Source organism: Schistocerca serialis, chromosome 7 (assembly GCF_023864345.2).
Source record: "Schistocerca serialis cubense isolate TAMUIC-IGC-003099 chromosome 7, iqSchSeri2.2, whole genome shotgun sequence".
In the NCBI taxonomy this organism is placed as follows: domain Eukaryota; kingdom Metazoa; phylum Arthropoda; class Insecta; order Orthoptera; family Acrididae; genus Schistocerca; species Schistocerca serialis.
This window is the reverse complement of record NC_064644.1, coordinates 297,170,487-297,186,436: the sequence shown is the minus strand read 5'-3', so window position 1 is coordinate 297,186,436 and position 15,950 is coordinate 297,170,487. Positions and strand designations below refer to the sequence as shown.

General features: G+C 44.2%; 1 protein-coding gene across 4 annotated transcripts in view; it reads left to right on the top strand.

The window, feature by feature from the left end:
* LOC126412460 (protein daughter of sevenless) overlaps positions 1-15,950 on the top strand; it is a 251,031-nt gene that overhangs the window by 173,225 nt on the left and 61,856 nt on the right. For 2 of the 4 annotated variants that reach the window (XM_050082069.1, XM_050082068.1), the window contains one exon: positions 12,353-12,475. The exons of the other annotated variants lie outside the window; for them this stretch is intronic. In XM_050082069.1, the coding sequence (XP_049938026.1) occupies positions 12,353-12,475 (123 nt within the window). The remainder of the gene's footprint in view (positions 1-12,352; positions 12,476-15,950) is intronic. 4 annotated transcript variants of the gene reach the window in all.

The following is a 15,950-nucleotide window of genomic DNA, read 5'->3' as shown; positions in this document are numbered from 1 at the left end:
TAATCCATAATGGGTGACATAGAGGATGTCGTTCTGTTCCCTCATTATGTTTCATCATCATCGACACGCGAGTTGCCCAGTGTGGCGTGAACTGGAAAGACTTGCAATTTGGCGGCCGAACTTCTCCAGGTAGGGGGCTCCTGACCATCACTACCATACGATCACTTCATTTTTTCAATTTCCCCTCAGTATGTTTGAGCTCAGAATATGTTCTACGAGTCTGGAACATATGGATGCCTGTGGTATTGGAAGGCAGTTTTGTGGCACACTTCTGTTACTCCTCTTGTACACGTTTGTTGACTGTTTCTTACTTCCAACCACTGGATATAATTTTTTGTATGAGGAATCTAGTGTATATTCAGGTTAAAATGAGGGTTAACTAGCTGCAAATTATGTGTAATATCTGACAGGTATTCTACAGGGTTCTGGGAGCTTGTTAAATTTTAGCGATTCCAACTGGTTCTCAACGGCACTGGCAGTAATATCTAAATAATTCATATTTGCCTGTTTGTCATATTAAGCTGGAAACAGTCATCTTGTGTCGTCATTTGTAAAGCAACTTTTAAAAACGAAGTTTAACAATTGTACTGAAATATTTGTAGAAATATGGACTGTTAAACCAAAACATCCTGACCACGTGCTTAATTGCGTGTTCGTCAACTTTTGAAGCGCAATACGCCAACGATTCTTCGTGGTATAGGTTCGACAAGTCATTCTTTGGTTTCTGAAGGTATGTGGCACAAGATGCCAATAGACAAACCATGCAATCCCTGTAAACTATGCGCTGGTGGGTTGTAGGCACGGAGCTGGCGCTCCATAGCGACCCAGATGTGTTCCATCTGGTTTAGAGCAGGCGAATTTCGTGGCATATACATCAAGGTGAGTTAACTGTCGTGTTCCTCAAACTGCTCTGGCACTGTTGTGGCCTTGTGACACGGACAGTTATCCTGCTGGAAGATGACGTCGCCAAAGGGGAACACATCAAGCGTGAAAGGAGGCAGGAGGTCCACAATACTCTTAATGTAGTGGTCAGCTGTAATGTTGCCTTCGATTGCTACTACATGTCTCGTGCGCCACGATGATGGCGTATCAAGACACGATCATCGGCCTGGGATAGTAATCGACGCGTTTCATCCGATCAGGCGACACGTATCCATTGATTCACGGACCAGTCTCGATGATCCTGTGCCCGCCGTAATGGCAAGGCATGCCTGGAGCTTGTAGCAGTGCTCTGAAGTCGTTAATGTCGAGTACTGTGCTTGGTAGTCGACATCCTGATATGAAATACAATCGACCTTGCCTGGTGTCGACAGCTTCTGCAATTGATTAAACTGTCGCTAGTTGGGGTAGGTGCAGAACGTGACGTTCAATGTGGAGTGTACTTTGACAGCCGTACCGCCGCCGGCCGTTGGTCGATCGGTGCAGCAACAATGTTACTTAGTCGATCTGGCGTGAACTCATGGTTCAGATGCTTATCAGAGACGGGGCGCACATCGATTCGTTTGTCCGCTAGGAACTGGTACTACTTGCTGTAGGTTCATTCCGTTGGTGTTCCACAAGGCGACTGTTGGTTGGAGCGTCCCTGGTGAGTCGTCTTGAGGCCATACTTGACTGCAGACTCGATTTTCTGCGGGAAAGAGTGCATCATTTTAGTCAGCTTCTCCGACATTCGTTGACTGAAGCATGCTTCAATGCTGATCGAAGCAGTGTCAGGCAAATTCCAATGGCCTCTTAATGGCATCCTGATCGTTGAGTAGCTTGCCAAGGGAAATTGGCGGCGGTACGTTCTCGAGTTGCGGCCTGGTACACTTCTGTCCTACTCTGGCTGGTTGCGAAGAAGACATCTGCATTTTGGTTCTTGGTGCCTATAGTTGAACTTCCGTGCGTTAGAGCTGTGCTCCGAGCAATGAAGATACACTCCTGGAAATGGAAAAAAGAACACATTGACACCGGTGTGTCAGACCCACCATACTTGCTCCGGACACTGCGAGAGGGCTGTACAAGCAATGATCACACGCACGGCACAGCGGACACACCAGGAACCGCGGTGATGGCCGTCGAATGGCGCTAGCTGCGCAGCATTTGTGCACCGCCGCCGTCAGTGTCAGCCAGTTTGCCGTGGCATACGGAGCTCCATCGCAGTCTTTAACACTGGTAGCATGCCGCGACAGCGTGGACGTGAACCGTATGTGCAGTTGACGGACTTTGAGCGAGGGCGTATAGTGGGCATGCGGGAGGCCGGGTGGACGTACCGCCGAATTGCTCAACACGTGGGGCGTGAGGTCTCCACAGTACATCGATGTTGTCGCCAGTGGTCGGCGGAAGGTGCACGTGCCCGTCGACCTGGGACCGGACCGCAGCGACGCACGGATGTACGCCAAGACCGTAGGATTCTACGCAGTGCCGTAGGGGACCGCACCGCCACTTCCCAGCAAATTAGGGACACTGTTGCTCCTGGGGTATCGGCGAGGACCATTCGCAACCGTCTCCATGAAGCTGGGCTACGGTCCCGCACACCGTTAGGCCGTCTTCCGCTCACGCCCCAACATCGTGCAGCCCGCCTCCAGTGGTGTCGCGACAGGCGTGAATGGAGGGACGAATGGAGACGTGTCGTCTTCAGCGATGAGAGTCGCTTCTGCCTTGGTGCCAATGATGGTCGTATGCGTGTTTGGCGCCGTGCAGGTGAGCGCCACAATCAGGACTGCATACGACCGAGGCACACAGGGCCAACACCCGGCATCATGGTGTGGGGAGCGATCTCCTACACTGGCCGTACACCACTGGTGATCGTCGAGGGGACACTGAATAGTGCACGGTACATCCAAACCGTCATCGAACCCATCGTTCTACCATTCCTAGACCGGCAAGGGAACTTGCTGTTCCAACAGGACAATGCACGTCCGCATGTATCCCGTGCCACCCAACGTGCTCTAGAAGGTGTAAGTCAACTACCCTGGCCAGCAAGATCTCCGGCTCTGTCCCCCATTGAGCATGTTTGGGACTGGATGAAGCGTCGTCTCACGCGGTCTGCACGTCCAGCACGAACGCTGGTCCAACTGAGGCGCCAGGTGGAAATGGCATGGCAAGCCGTTCCACAGGACTACATCCAGCATCCCTACGATCGTCTCCATGGGAGAATAGCAGCCTGCATTGCTGCGAAAGGTGGATATACACTGTACTAGTGCCGACATTGTGCATGCTCTGTTGCCTGTGTCTATGTGCCTGTGGTTCTGTCAGTGTGATCATGTGATGTATCTGACCCCAGGAATGTGTCAATAAAGTTTCCCCTTCCTGGGACAATGAATTCACGGTGTTCTTATTTCAATTTCCAGGAGTGTATTTGGCCTGCAGCATTACCACTGTTCTCTTCAATAGCATCCCCATTACCTGGGGCACAACAGCAGCTCGCTACCTTCGAGTAACGCTGGACAGGCATTTCACGTGGCGCTAGCATATTGCGAAGATATGCTGCAAAGCACTGAGAAGGTTGAAAGACGTCTGCTCTATATTAAATCCGACATAAACACTGCCTCCAGCAACAAGCCACATCATCGTAGTTCATAGTCTCTGTCTTCTCTTTCCCCTAGGAATCGAGCAGAGAGCTGCTTCCTATCCATTCGCTTGTCTACCTGTCGCATCCACCTCCGAATCATCTTCATTTCGGCCATAATTACGTCTGACATGAGAATCTGTTCCCTGATCAATTTGTTTGCTTTCCTGTCCCTTCAAATAATTGCAAACATGCATACGTTAATGTCTCACTGATCCACCTCACATTCTGAGAGCTTTTCACATTACAGTCAATGTACCAATACGCCTAGATCAGAACTGGTTATACATAGAGTTCACCAAACACTCTAAGCTGTAATTTGGAATGTGAATTTAGTTTATCAAACACTTCGTTTCTTTTCCTGGTGAGTGAGTCGTTGTCTCAAACTGTTCCAAACGCAAAACATCAGGATCTGTTTCTATAAAATCATTGTTAATTTGTACTGTTTTCTTAATGTTTTTCTCATTGTACAAGGTGTACAACTTTGATTTCGCCATTTTTCCTAAACATTTGAGGCTTTAATGAAACGAATTGGTTACACATGTTTCGTTCAAAGTATTTTCCATCGCTGGCCAATACTTTCTCCCATAATTCGGGTAGTGTACGAATCCTGTGTCGAAAGAATTGTTCATCTTTTGAAGCGATCCTCGAATCGATCCAATTTCTGACTTCTTCATTAAATCGGCAGTGTTGGTCAGCCAGGCCATGCGCCACTCATGTAAACGGGTGATAGTCAGAGGGAGCAATGTCTCGAGATTACGGCGGGTGGGGTAGGACTTCCCATTTTAACGTTCCCAAATACGTTTTGACCTCTTTTGCAACGTGGGGTCGAGCGTTGTCGTGCTGCAAAATCATTTTATCGTGCCTCTCGGTGTATTGCGGCCGTTTGTCTTTTAATGCTCTGCTCAAACGCATTAATTTTGTTCGATAACGAGCACCTGTGATTGTTTCACTTGGTTTTAACACCTCATAGTACGCGACGCCGAGCTGGTCCCACCAAATTCAGAGCATGATCTTGGAGCCGTGAATATTCGGTTTGGCCTTCGACGTGGAGGCGTGGCCGGGATATCCCCATGATTTCTTGCGTTTAGGGTTATCGTAATGAACCCATTTTTCGTCCCCGGTCACAGTGCGCTGCCGAAATCCCGTCCATTTTTGACTCTGAAGCAACTGTTGACAAACACACAAACGCCGTTCACCGTCTCTTTGTTTCAGCTCACACGGGACCGAAGTTCCTCCTTTAAGAATCGTGCCCATAGCCTTGAGACGTTTTGAAATGGCTTGCTGTGTCACTCCCACTAATCGTGCCAATTCTTCTTGAGTTTGACGTGAGTCTTCACTCAGCAATGTCTCCAATTCTGCATCTTAGAAAACATTCTCTCTTCCACCACCATGCCGGTCTAAGACGTTAAAATCACCGTTCTTGAAGCGTTGAAACCACTCACGACACGTTCTTTCACTAATAGCGTCCTTACCATACGTAGTTGAGAGCATTCGATGAGACTCAGCCGCTGTTTTATTCATACTGAAACAAAACTGTAACACTTCCCGAAAATGACGAGAATTAGGCTCGTAAACTGACATTTTCAATCAAGAACAACTTTATGGTGCAGACACAAATCGACTAACGTTTGAATGAGGTCATGTTGACCGAGGTCCAAGCCAACTGCCTGACGTCTGCTATCTGTTTCGATCGCTACTTACCGTTGTCGCCACCTATCGGCAAACGGCGGAAGCAAAGTGGTAACCTTGACATTGCTATAGTTCATTTTCAGACCTAATTTCAAACTGGCTCGTGTTAAGTTCTTGCTTCCGTTGTTGAAGTTTAACTGCGCTGAAGGCGACCAGTAAAACGACGTCGGCATAACGCAGGCGGTTGTGCTATATTCCATGAATAAGTAGGCTACTCTTCTTCGTTGGTCAAGTGTAACCCTTTGATTACCAGTTTTATTTCAAAAGCGTTGATATGTGATTGTTTTAATTAAAATGTCTTAGTCAGAAGTAACAGTATGAAAATATTTCTCGCCGTTTCGTTTCCCAAGGTTTCAGAACAACATTACGCAAAATGTAAAAGATTACTAAAAAATAAAACACACACACACACACACACACACACACACACACACACACACACACTGACAGACAGATCAGTGGAATGGCATCTCTCCAAGCGTGTAATTCACACTGCAGGTGCTCGGTATGGGCTTCGTTTGCGATGCGGCAAGCGTCAATTCGTTGACGCGATGTGTCCGAGAAGGCGCGAAGGCAGCCAGTTTAGCGAATCTGGTACTTGGGTTGCCTATCAGCAGGTGCAAACTAATTCGATGCCACAATACGGAGGATTGAAAATGAAACTTGAGAACAACACAACTTACAGGTGCAACCTGCAAGTATAAGAATTCAGCTAAACCATTAGTAGGCTTCCCTGCACCAGTACGTCACTGATACATAGCAGTAATATGCAACAAAGTCTGATTGGTTCTCTGATAACCTATCGTGGGACACATACGTCCCGGTGATAGTCAAAGGGTTAAGAATCTGGATACTACCTGTTAGAACTGATGATAAAATTTAGTGATACACAATCACCAAATTAAGCTTTATTGGCAGACTTTCTTGGTGACGCCTTTCTGTTAAACGCCGATTTTTGTCCGGGTTGAAAATGTTGATGTAATTTATTTTCAACTAAAGAGGTCTACGTCTCATGAAATAGGTCACCAATTGCACTAAGCATGTGGTTTTACAGCAGTAATTAGCAAGTGTATTTCATGAATGTGTGCCGCGCGGGATTAGCCGAGCGGTCTCGGGCGCCGCAGTCATGGACTGTGCGGCTGGTCCCGGCGGAGGTTCGAGTCCTCCCTCGGGCATGGATGTGTGTGTTTGTGCTTAGGATAACTTAGGTTAAGTAGTGTGTAAGCTTAGGGTCTGATGACCTTAGCAGTTAAGTTCCATAAGATTTCACACACAATAGAACAATCATGAATGTGTGTACTGATGCTGACAAGCGTAAGCGAGATAACAAGACTGTCGACATGTACTGCGACACCACTTAGGAATCTACAGCAGTGCTGTGCATTGATTTGAACCAATGGCAACGGATGAGAACTCAACTGCACGGGACACTTTCTCAGAAGTTGCACCTTGTCATCATGTGACATATGAATATCCACAGTGCTGTTCGGGTAAATTAGATACATGTTTTATCGATTTCGACATTGTTTGTCATTATCATTTATGAAAGTACTGTTTCTGAAGTAGATCCGGTAGAACTAAAATAGCGAAAGAATTGATTTCGCCACGTATGAAGAGTGGAATCTCCTAATCTCGATCTTTGATAAAATATCCAGTGGTTTTACCTACAGATGCCAACTATGATTGCAACGAGCTGTACTCAGAATTCACTGCAGAAAAAGCCAGGATTAAAGCAGTATCATGATGTCACGTTACAGATACGGAAAAGAGGTTTGTAAATCATTCGACAGAGAAAAATGACTAAAGATACTGCGCGATTCCATAGTTTCCAGGACCCCACAGGCGGCGGCCGCCGAAAAATGTTCCCGAAAAAAGTGACACGGCTACTCTGACGTCACTCCAAGGCGCTTATTTAAAATTATTCATTTTCAGTATGTCTTTTATATCATTACACACTGTTCTTTATTATTTGAACTATATAAACACACCAATTAATTTTGGTACAAATGCTAGCTGAAGTGAATATTGTCAAACGCAGTTACGAATTACAGAACCGAAGATATGACTCGACAATATAGCAACGCAACTACTGCCGTAGATTCTTTTGTAAACGTAACATTTGATTCGAAAATACATAGATTTAGTTATAGGTACTTGTTCTGAACGGTTTCTTGTCATCGTTTACTTGTGACTGCAGTCTTGAAACTGTAGGGGTCTGATCGTATAGTATGATAGTGCGGCCATGTCCGAAGGAAAATTGCATCGTTTCCCTCAACATCACAGGTATTTATATGGTATTTATCCGCCGACACCAGCCACCGACTTCCATTTAAAATGTCCTCCCACTGTATGGGAATTGCAAATGTGTGTACGAGTAAAGGCTATGATGCAGGAACGACGGCATATGGAAGTTTGGGCCTCACCGCGGATCGTGCACGGATAGCCAAAACGATCAGGGCGGACGCTCGCGCACTGCGGAAAATCCGTATTAGAGTCCCGGCCCGGCACAGATTTTCGTCGTCGTTATTCCCTTGTACAGTTGATGCTTGTTCGTATTCGGAACTGCGAATACATTTCATGACTGTATTGTAGCAGTAGCAGTAGTAGTTAATAGGTGCGCTTCTATTATTTTTGTCGTAATTGTCTTCTATTGTTGTGTTAAGGTTTTTCATTTCTTGTTGGAAATGTTTTACATGCATTTAATTGTGAAGTGTTTAGGTTCGTACCCTGTATCGCAACCTTTACTCGAACTACATAGGAAAAAGTATTTTTTTAATGCACGCTCCGATTATCTTACGTACGGTAAATAAGTACCGGTTTCCATTTTTTTACTGTGTAGCGCAGTCTCTGCTCAAACAATATAATTGAATGTTGGTTTATGCAGTATTTTGAAGTTCAAAACATACGCAATGAAATGACGTTTCTGTCGCTATGCTGTTTACATCTGCGTGTTGATTGCTGATGCTGAGAAAATCTTTCTCCGTTATCAAATACTTTCCTTTCAAGAAAGTAGAAACAATGCAGCGTTGTTTACTAGGGATAAACCAAATTAGGCTGTGCAGTTGTGAACAAATTGGCCTAGTGTTTGAGGGGATGGTATCGCTAACCCCATCCAGCTACTGTAATGTACTTTTGCGTGAGAATGGTTCCTTCTACAGGGCCGGTCCTTATCAAACTAAACAATTAAAAATGAATTATATTTTTTGTTAGTGTATAACACCATGACTTATCCTGCATCACTTTTAAAAACGGTCGACAAATGAATAAAACAATGATGAAGTACTACTACTACTACTACTACTACTACTACAACTACAGCATAGGTCTTGAAGATTAACTGTCTTGTTCATGTGCTACTAGTCGAACAGGACACGCTGTACTGCAGTGATCCATGGATTAATAGAACTACCACTATGGTGTTGCGCAAAAAGTAGGTGGTGGAGCGATGCGTAGAAGCATTTAGCCACTGTTGTACTTGGCCTGGCGGAATGAGTAGTAGGATGTGAAAATGACAGAACAAGGAAACAAATTTACAAATTTATTGAAACACATCGAAAACAAAGAATATTATATGCCATTACATATCTTATACGCTCTTTACTTGATTTTGAATATAACAGCATACACATGGTCGTTATCACTTCGCATGCATTTCCCCAGGTGGCGAACGAAAGCCTCCCTCAGCAGATTCAACATGTTCAGTGGGATCTTTTGCACATCTGTACGTATCCTTTCCGTTAATTCAGCCACTGTATGAGGACGTATAGCGTACACTTGAATGTTCAGGTATCCCCAGAAGAAGAAATCAGGAAGAATACAGGAAGCGTAAGGGGACGGTTCGTTGGGAAACTTTATCCTCTTTACTGGGTTTCTGTACGTCCTGCATTTTGTATGGGTGGACGTGCAGGCTATGATGGATGATGCATCAAAGAGAACGATTTGTCAGTGTTAGCGCCGTGGTATGTTTGGAAGCAGAACGGTGAAGAATTCGGATGAGTGCTTGACACGTCTCCTCCACCCACTTCACGATCCGCTGCGTCCTTCGTCGTGGACTTTTCTTTTGTGCATGATGCAATAGTCCTGAATAGTTGCACTCGCCATAAAATCGTCATGTTGTTAAAACTTGAAATTGTGATGAGTCACTCAACTATGGTGTTTTTTAAATAATATTTGACGACGAATGCTCGACACTTTGAACGCCACAAGGCCATGCTTACAAATGGCCACCCTTCCTCAATGCAGTGAACAAGTACATATTTCATGCTGGTGCAACAGTACCACCATACCAAGTGACTCAAATCCTACTATTCGTTCTGTAAGACACCATATTACGTTAACAAGCGACAGAAAATTTTTCTGAGCATGTAAATTTTCCATAATGGGCGGGATTAAGAAGCTCCGATTCTCAGAGGTGTCGGTGAAGCCAGTGCACAAACGTATGTGTCGCATTACTGACTTGTACGCTATGGCCAAGAGGTTGGTAAACGATTGTGTTAACACGCTATGCTATTACAACCAATAATTCGACAAATACATATTCTGTAAGTCAGTAGCTTCTCCCTACAGTACCCAAAAAACAGCTACATAAACAAAGGATCGAGCAAAGTAGAATAAGATTGACCAAGTGCTGCCACTGGAAATAGTGTAAAATAAAGAAAGCGTAAAAACTGTTCACAACTGCGCTTGCTACCATACTGAGAATGGAAAATAAAAAATATATGTCAAGCTGAAATAATGTGTCAATTTCCTGGTAATCTTTTGCCAGTATTATCTAAAAATAGTTAGCTCCTTTACTATCCAGAGTATTGAAACATTGGGCTGTACTTCAGTTATGTTGTCACCTGCTATGGTAATACTATTTATTAAGTGACTGGAAAAAGTAACACTTCATACAATCCTCTCAATCAGCTTTTAGTGAGATTTTTTTGTTCCTCATTTGACCCTTGTGTGTGTGTGTGTGTGTGTGTGTGTGTGCGCGCGTGTGTGGTACCATACTATATAGTGAAGAGACAGCAGTGAGAACGCACGAAGTGTGCAGGCGGCAGTCAACTGAGGCAGCCCCCCTTTCGGAATATATGGATGAAATTGTGTGAATTCTCGACCCCAATGTTGGCTGTTCCCAGGGTAGGCAATGGATGGAGAATGTAGCGTGTGTTAGGTAGGGAGAGTACATTGGCGATCCTGTGAAATACTTAGTCTTCCCCTGTGCAGAACACATAACATACTTGCCTTACCGAATGGGGTAGCTCAGTTCGTAAGACACTGAACTCGCATTCGCGAGGGCGATGGTTCAAACTTGCGTCCGGCCATCCCGATTTAGGTTTTTCGTGATTTCCCTAAATCGCTGAAGGCAAATCCCATTATGATTCCTTGAAAATGGCGTGGCTACTTTCCTTCTCCTTCTTCCCTAGTCCGAACTTGTGCTCCGTGTCTAATGACCGCTGGCCGGAGTGGCCGAGCGGTTCTAGGCGCTACAGTCTGGAACCGCGCGACCGCTACGGTCGTGGGTTCGAATCCTGCCTCGGGCATGGGTTCGAATCCTGCCTCGGGCATGGATGTGTGTGATGTCCTTAGGTTAGTTAGGTTTAAGTAGTTCTAAGTTATAGGGGACTGATGACCTCAGCAGTTCAGTCCCATAGTGCTCAGAGCCATTTGCACCATTTTTTATCTAATGACCTTGTTGTCGACAGGATATTAAACACTAATTTCCTCCTCATCGTACATACTTAGGTTCTTACGCGCACACCATGCTACTACTGTTGTTACAACCACTGCTTATTTTTTGAAAAAAAAAAAAAAAGGTGCCTGTATTAACAAAGGTGACGTTGCTCCAGCAGCTTCCACAATTTTAACATACCCTGAGATGTACACTCATAGTTTCTAGACCACTTCGTGCTTTTGCTGTCAACTGGAGAATGATAACCTTTTAGCAACCATGACTCTACATGTTTGCTACATTGGAGCTGATGAGAGGAGGCTCTACCATCCTGATGAACGACTGTGCAAAGATTGTCCGTACAAATTTGGATGACGTAGTTGAAGTAACTGTAAGATTCATTTGAAAGAAACACTTCTTACTGAAGTTGTGCCCAAAGTGTGCTTCAGAGGAAGTGGTATGTGTGGGATTTTATTTTCTTGAAGATATTAACAGAAACCACAATTGCTTCTCTTTTATTTAAGTGAAATCTGCGGGCTACCATTTCTAATTTCGGCATCACCAAAGGTCGGATGCTTTCCAGGATTTTCTGACCAATACTAGAAATCTAAAATCTTGACGCGTTCAAGCAAATCATCTGCTCCTTGAAACCAAACTTTCCAAACGCTTCTTTTCTTGTCTTCACCATGTGCAGATTCGACAATTTGTGCGTTCTTCGGTCTACCCGAAGTTTCTAATCAGCATAGATAAACTCTTTATTTCGCTCATTTTGAAAAGAATGACTGCACTGATTTCAGCTGATTGGCTCAAAACTGGCGCGAACGGCTCCCAAACACTCGTTTGTAACAGTGAAAACACGGCGTAACAAGCAGTGACATTGCAAGGGAACTGAGCGCAACTAGCGCAACTCCCTTTTTCCGATATCAACATATGAGACAAAAAACTTTGTGCCAGCTTGTAAGGAATGAAACTGGAAATTCCATTTTCAAAGAAAATGACATCTACCAGAATATTTATAATACGTTTTGCTCTAAATAAATCGCTGATTACTACACTGCTATTGCTGCTATGTTCATTGTGACGTTGATCAAACAAGACACATTATATCACAATCTCCACATTTCGCGAATTTCTTTGAACGAGGAAGGCTAACAGTTTATCAGTTTTGTGGTAAGTAAAAAGGCTTTTCGATAACGTGCTATGATTTAAATTATGTTGGTTTCATGAGGGAGAAACTAATTTTTCTACTGCTAGAAACACTCTGTCTGTCTGTGTGTGTGTGTGTGTGTGTGTGTGTGTGTGTGTGTGTGTGTGTAACCAAATTAGCTAGCTTTTATTAAGCGCAGATTTGTAGGTTCAGAATGAGGGTAAGACATTCCCTGACGCTGCATACCCTACGACCAGATGAAAACGCAGTGTCGCTAGCCTTGGTACAGGCGTGATCTCTTCCACAGGACCTCTTTGGGAGAAGGAGCGTGCAGCGTTCGTGTCGAGTGGTGTATGTGGCGCCCATGTACTTCCCCAGTGGTGGGCTGCCTCCTGCGGAGCAGCCTTCCAAATACCTGCACTGTGCAACCGTAAGTGCGCGCCTCTCAAGAGTAGGCACACGCCCATCCCGAGAACCAAGCATGGCGTATGGCGTAGTTGTTGGCTGCCACCCCCCCCCCCCCCCCCCTGTCCCAGTAGTTAAACTGTAGCCGTTCTCCATTGGCCAAGCGTTCGCAACCGCCGGCCTTCTGGGGCTGCAGGCTGCAGTCCAGCTGCTTTGCCTGCTCTTGTGTGCTGTGGAGCTTCAGTCTCGTACGTGCAGCGCGTCGTTGTCCATGTTATGTTGCTCGCATAGCTTCCTCGGGCCTCCCACTTTCCTTGTACAGTAAAAAAAGACACGCTAACAGACGACCAGTCCATGCACGATTTACCAGTCCCGAAGCATATTTTGAGACACGGCGCTAGTTTTGTTGCTAACTGCGCATGGTTCCATCGCTTAATTTAAACACTGCAAAGTCACATACATGGTGATCCAAAAGGCCGGTAACATTTGAAAATGCATTAGTTCACGGAATAATGTAGGTAGACAGGTAAAAATTGACACACATGCTTGAAGGGGTTTTTATTAAAACTGAAAAAGAGCGCAAAAACAGTCTAACAGATGGCGCTGGATAGGAACAAGTCAGTGTCACCGCATGAGAATCGTGTGTAAAATGAGCTTTAGTGAGAGAGGGAGTCAGATCATCCCTAGCCTGGCTGGTAAAAAACGCCTGTTAGAGGTTAAGACTTTTATGCAGGATGGCGCTCCACCCTATATTGCTACACGTAGGAAAGATGTCTTGTGTACATCGTTCGGTGAGGATCGGCGCAGCTGAGCCACAATTTCCGTCACCGTTGGCCTCCCACGTCCCCAGACCAAAATCCTGTGGGATCACCTGAAGTCGCAAGCCTACCGCGATTATTCGACCTCATTAGAGACGCTAAAAGATATCATCTATTGACAATTTCTCACCATATCAACTGATATGTTGTACAGTGCTGTTCGCAACATTATCCCTCAACTACAGGTTGAGCATTGCTTGTGAAGAACATAGTCATTGTAAACATCAATAATTGTTACGCTGATTGTTACAAAAGCAACATGTGGAGGCCAATCTGTTGGTCATTTCGTGCACTCTTTTTTTTTTTTTTTTTTTTTTTTTTTTCTCAATAAAACCTCATGTCATTTCAAGCAGGCGTGTCAACTTTTACCTCCCCACCTAAGTTATTCCGAGACGTATTAAATTTTCAAATGATAACGGGCTTAGGGTCACCCTGTACATTAAAGGCTGTTATCATCTGTGTCGCTTATTAATCAGTCTTGTGACGCTACTAATAAAGTTGAATTTTACGTGTGATATAGGAGTACATTCCCGGTGTTCCGTTCTGGAGGGACAGCAGACGTCGGAATTCGAAATTATCCTATGACTGACACTCATTAAAATCTGGCTAGAAAACGTGCAATTTCCGCTGTGTACCTTACACATATTCCGAGTGAATCAAACAATTGACTGCTGCGAAATGAAGATTTAACTTCGATCAGAAGTGTAATGGCAGATGTAAAATTGACCACACAAAGTACATGTTGTTTCATGCACGGAAAACGTGTCTTTTATCTTCTTCTGGGGTGAGCACCACAGCCTCGATAAATTAATGGAGAACTTTATTTCTACCAGGTCTTAAATGAGTACTCATTCTAAAGTGCACAGGTGATGTGGATAAATCATCCTCGTAAGTAGTTTCCGTTTTATGCTGCTGACGAGGATGATGTATTCACATGTATTAAGCACTTGAGGACGAACACATGCTTGAAAGTAGCTTATAGTGCTTAATGAAGTAAGCATGTAAAATAACAGCCTGGTGGAAACGATGCCATACTCTAGAGATGTCTTTTGAAAATGCGTTGTGGCCCACATTAGATAGCCAATAAAAGAAACAGCAGCTTTGGTCCACATATCAAAGTACTTCCTAATTTTTTTTTTTTTAAAAAAAAAAAAAGGCCGTGAATAGGACACTGATAACTTTCAAAGTTTACTGCAGAAGCGAGTCAGAGGTATGAAAACGTGTTAGGCACATATTTCGTGTAGCCTAAGATACCGAAGCTATCGGCGTTGCATGTGATTTGACACTAATTAAACAGTAAATTGCTTGCCGTGGCAGATTTCCCTTTCTGTGCTGGTAGTTAACGCTTGTAGCCGTCCCTGTAAATTTGGTAGCAGTGCTTTTGTAATGTTCTCACTACATTTGTTTATTTACAAACGAAAAATGAAAATCTCTGAACGGCAAGATGTCATTCAGTGTCTTAGATGGCACCGACATTTCTTCTGAATGTGAAGGAGTCACATGGGATTTAACTGTTTTAGAATAAGTTTGCGAGAGAAATTTTTACTTTTTTATATTTGCGTGTTAAGAAGGGCGCTACGAAACTTTTGCAACACATACCATTGTTTGCTTCTTCAAAATAATCTGTTACACTCAGTGCGTCTTATTTAATAATTGGTTTCAACGGATTTAAGGCTGACCCGACGCATAGTTGTAATCCGTCGGAAAGCTTTAGTTATCATACAGCTTTTCCAAATTCTCTGCTGCCTTCTTTAGCTCCCACACATACAAGTAGATCTTTTTTGTGTTATTTCGTTTAGCCCTAACCCACCTTTTTCTACGGGGATAATACCATGGCATAGGGAGTTGTGGGATAGGCGAATGAAGAACAAGTGTTTTTCGCCCGAAATCACAATATGTTGTGCTAGTCGGTCAAGAAGTTTGGTACCCACAAAGAATGAAGTGTAATTTAGTTTTGGGGAATGTAAGATACGATTACACATAGTCCCAGACATTGTCGTATCAGCTGGTAAGACACCCCATTTTTCGTCAATAGTTTCTGCGTTACTATCATATTCTACACCACCCAATGGATGAGTTTTGTCGGAGCCTGGAGTGTCTTGGACGCTGTGAAATTATCGATGCGGACTATGTGAAGTTGGTGCAACAACGTGAGCAGTATTCGCCAAGTATTGGAAGCGTTTTACTAAAGCACTAATCCAACATTAACCTACGAATAGATTTGAACAGCGTAACTGCTCATCACTCTTCCTTCTATTGTCAACTTACAGACACCTGTAGGAGTAACATTGCAAGTCTCTGGTAAGACCCTCTGTTTAGTAAAAGTGGCCCTTAAAGCGCTTCGAGGCCATTGAAAAGAGAGAAATTACAGCTCACGTAACATCGCCTTTTCCTCGAAGTTTTGGCTTCTGGGGTCAACGTGACAGTTACTCCCATACTTTCACTTATGAAGAGGAATACGGCGAATATTGACTGGGACCTTTTTGGTCCTAGAGACATCTATTTTGGCAACTGAAATGTGCAGTGTTGGATAAATATGTATCAGTTGCAATAAAATTCGGTAATGAAATGCCCTGCGTTGTAAATCTTGCTTAAAAAAGATTTACTTAACAAAATGAAAATCTGTTCCGAAACCTGTGTTCCAGGAGCGCACGTGTAGAGTAATGGCGTTCAGAGACAAAA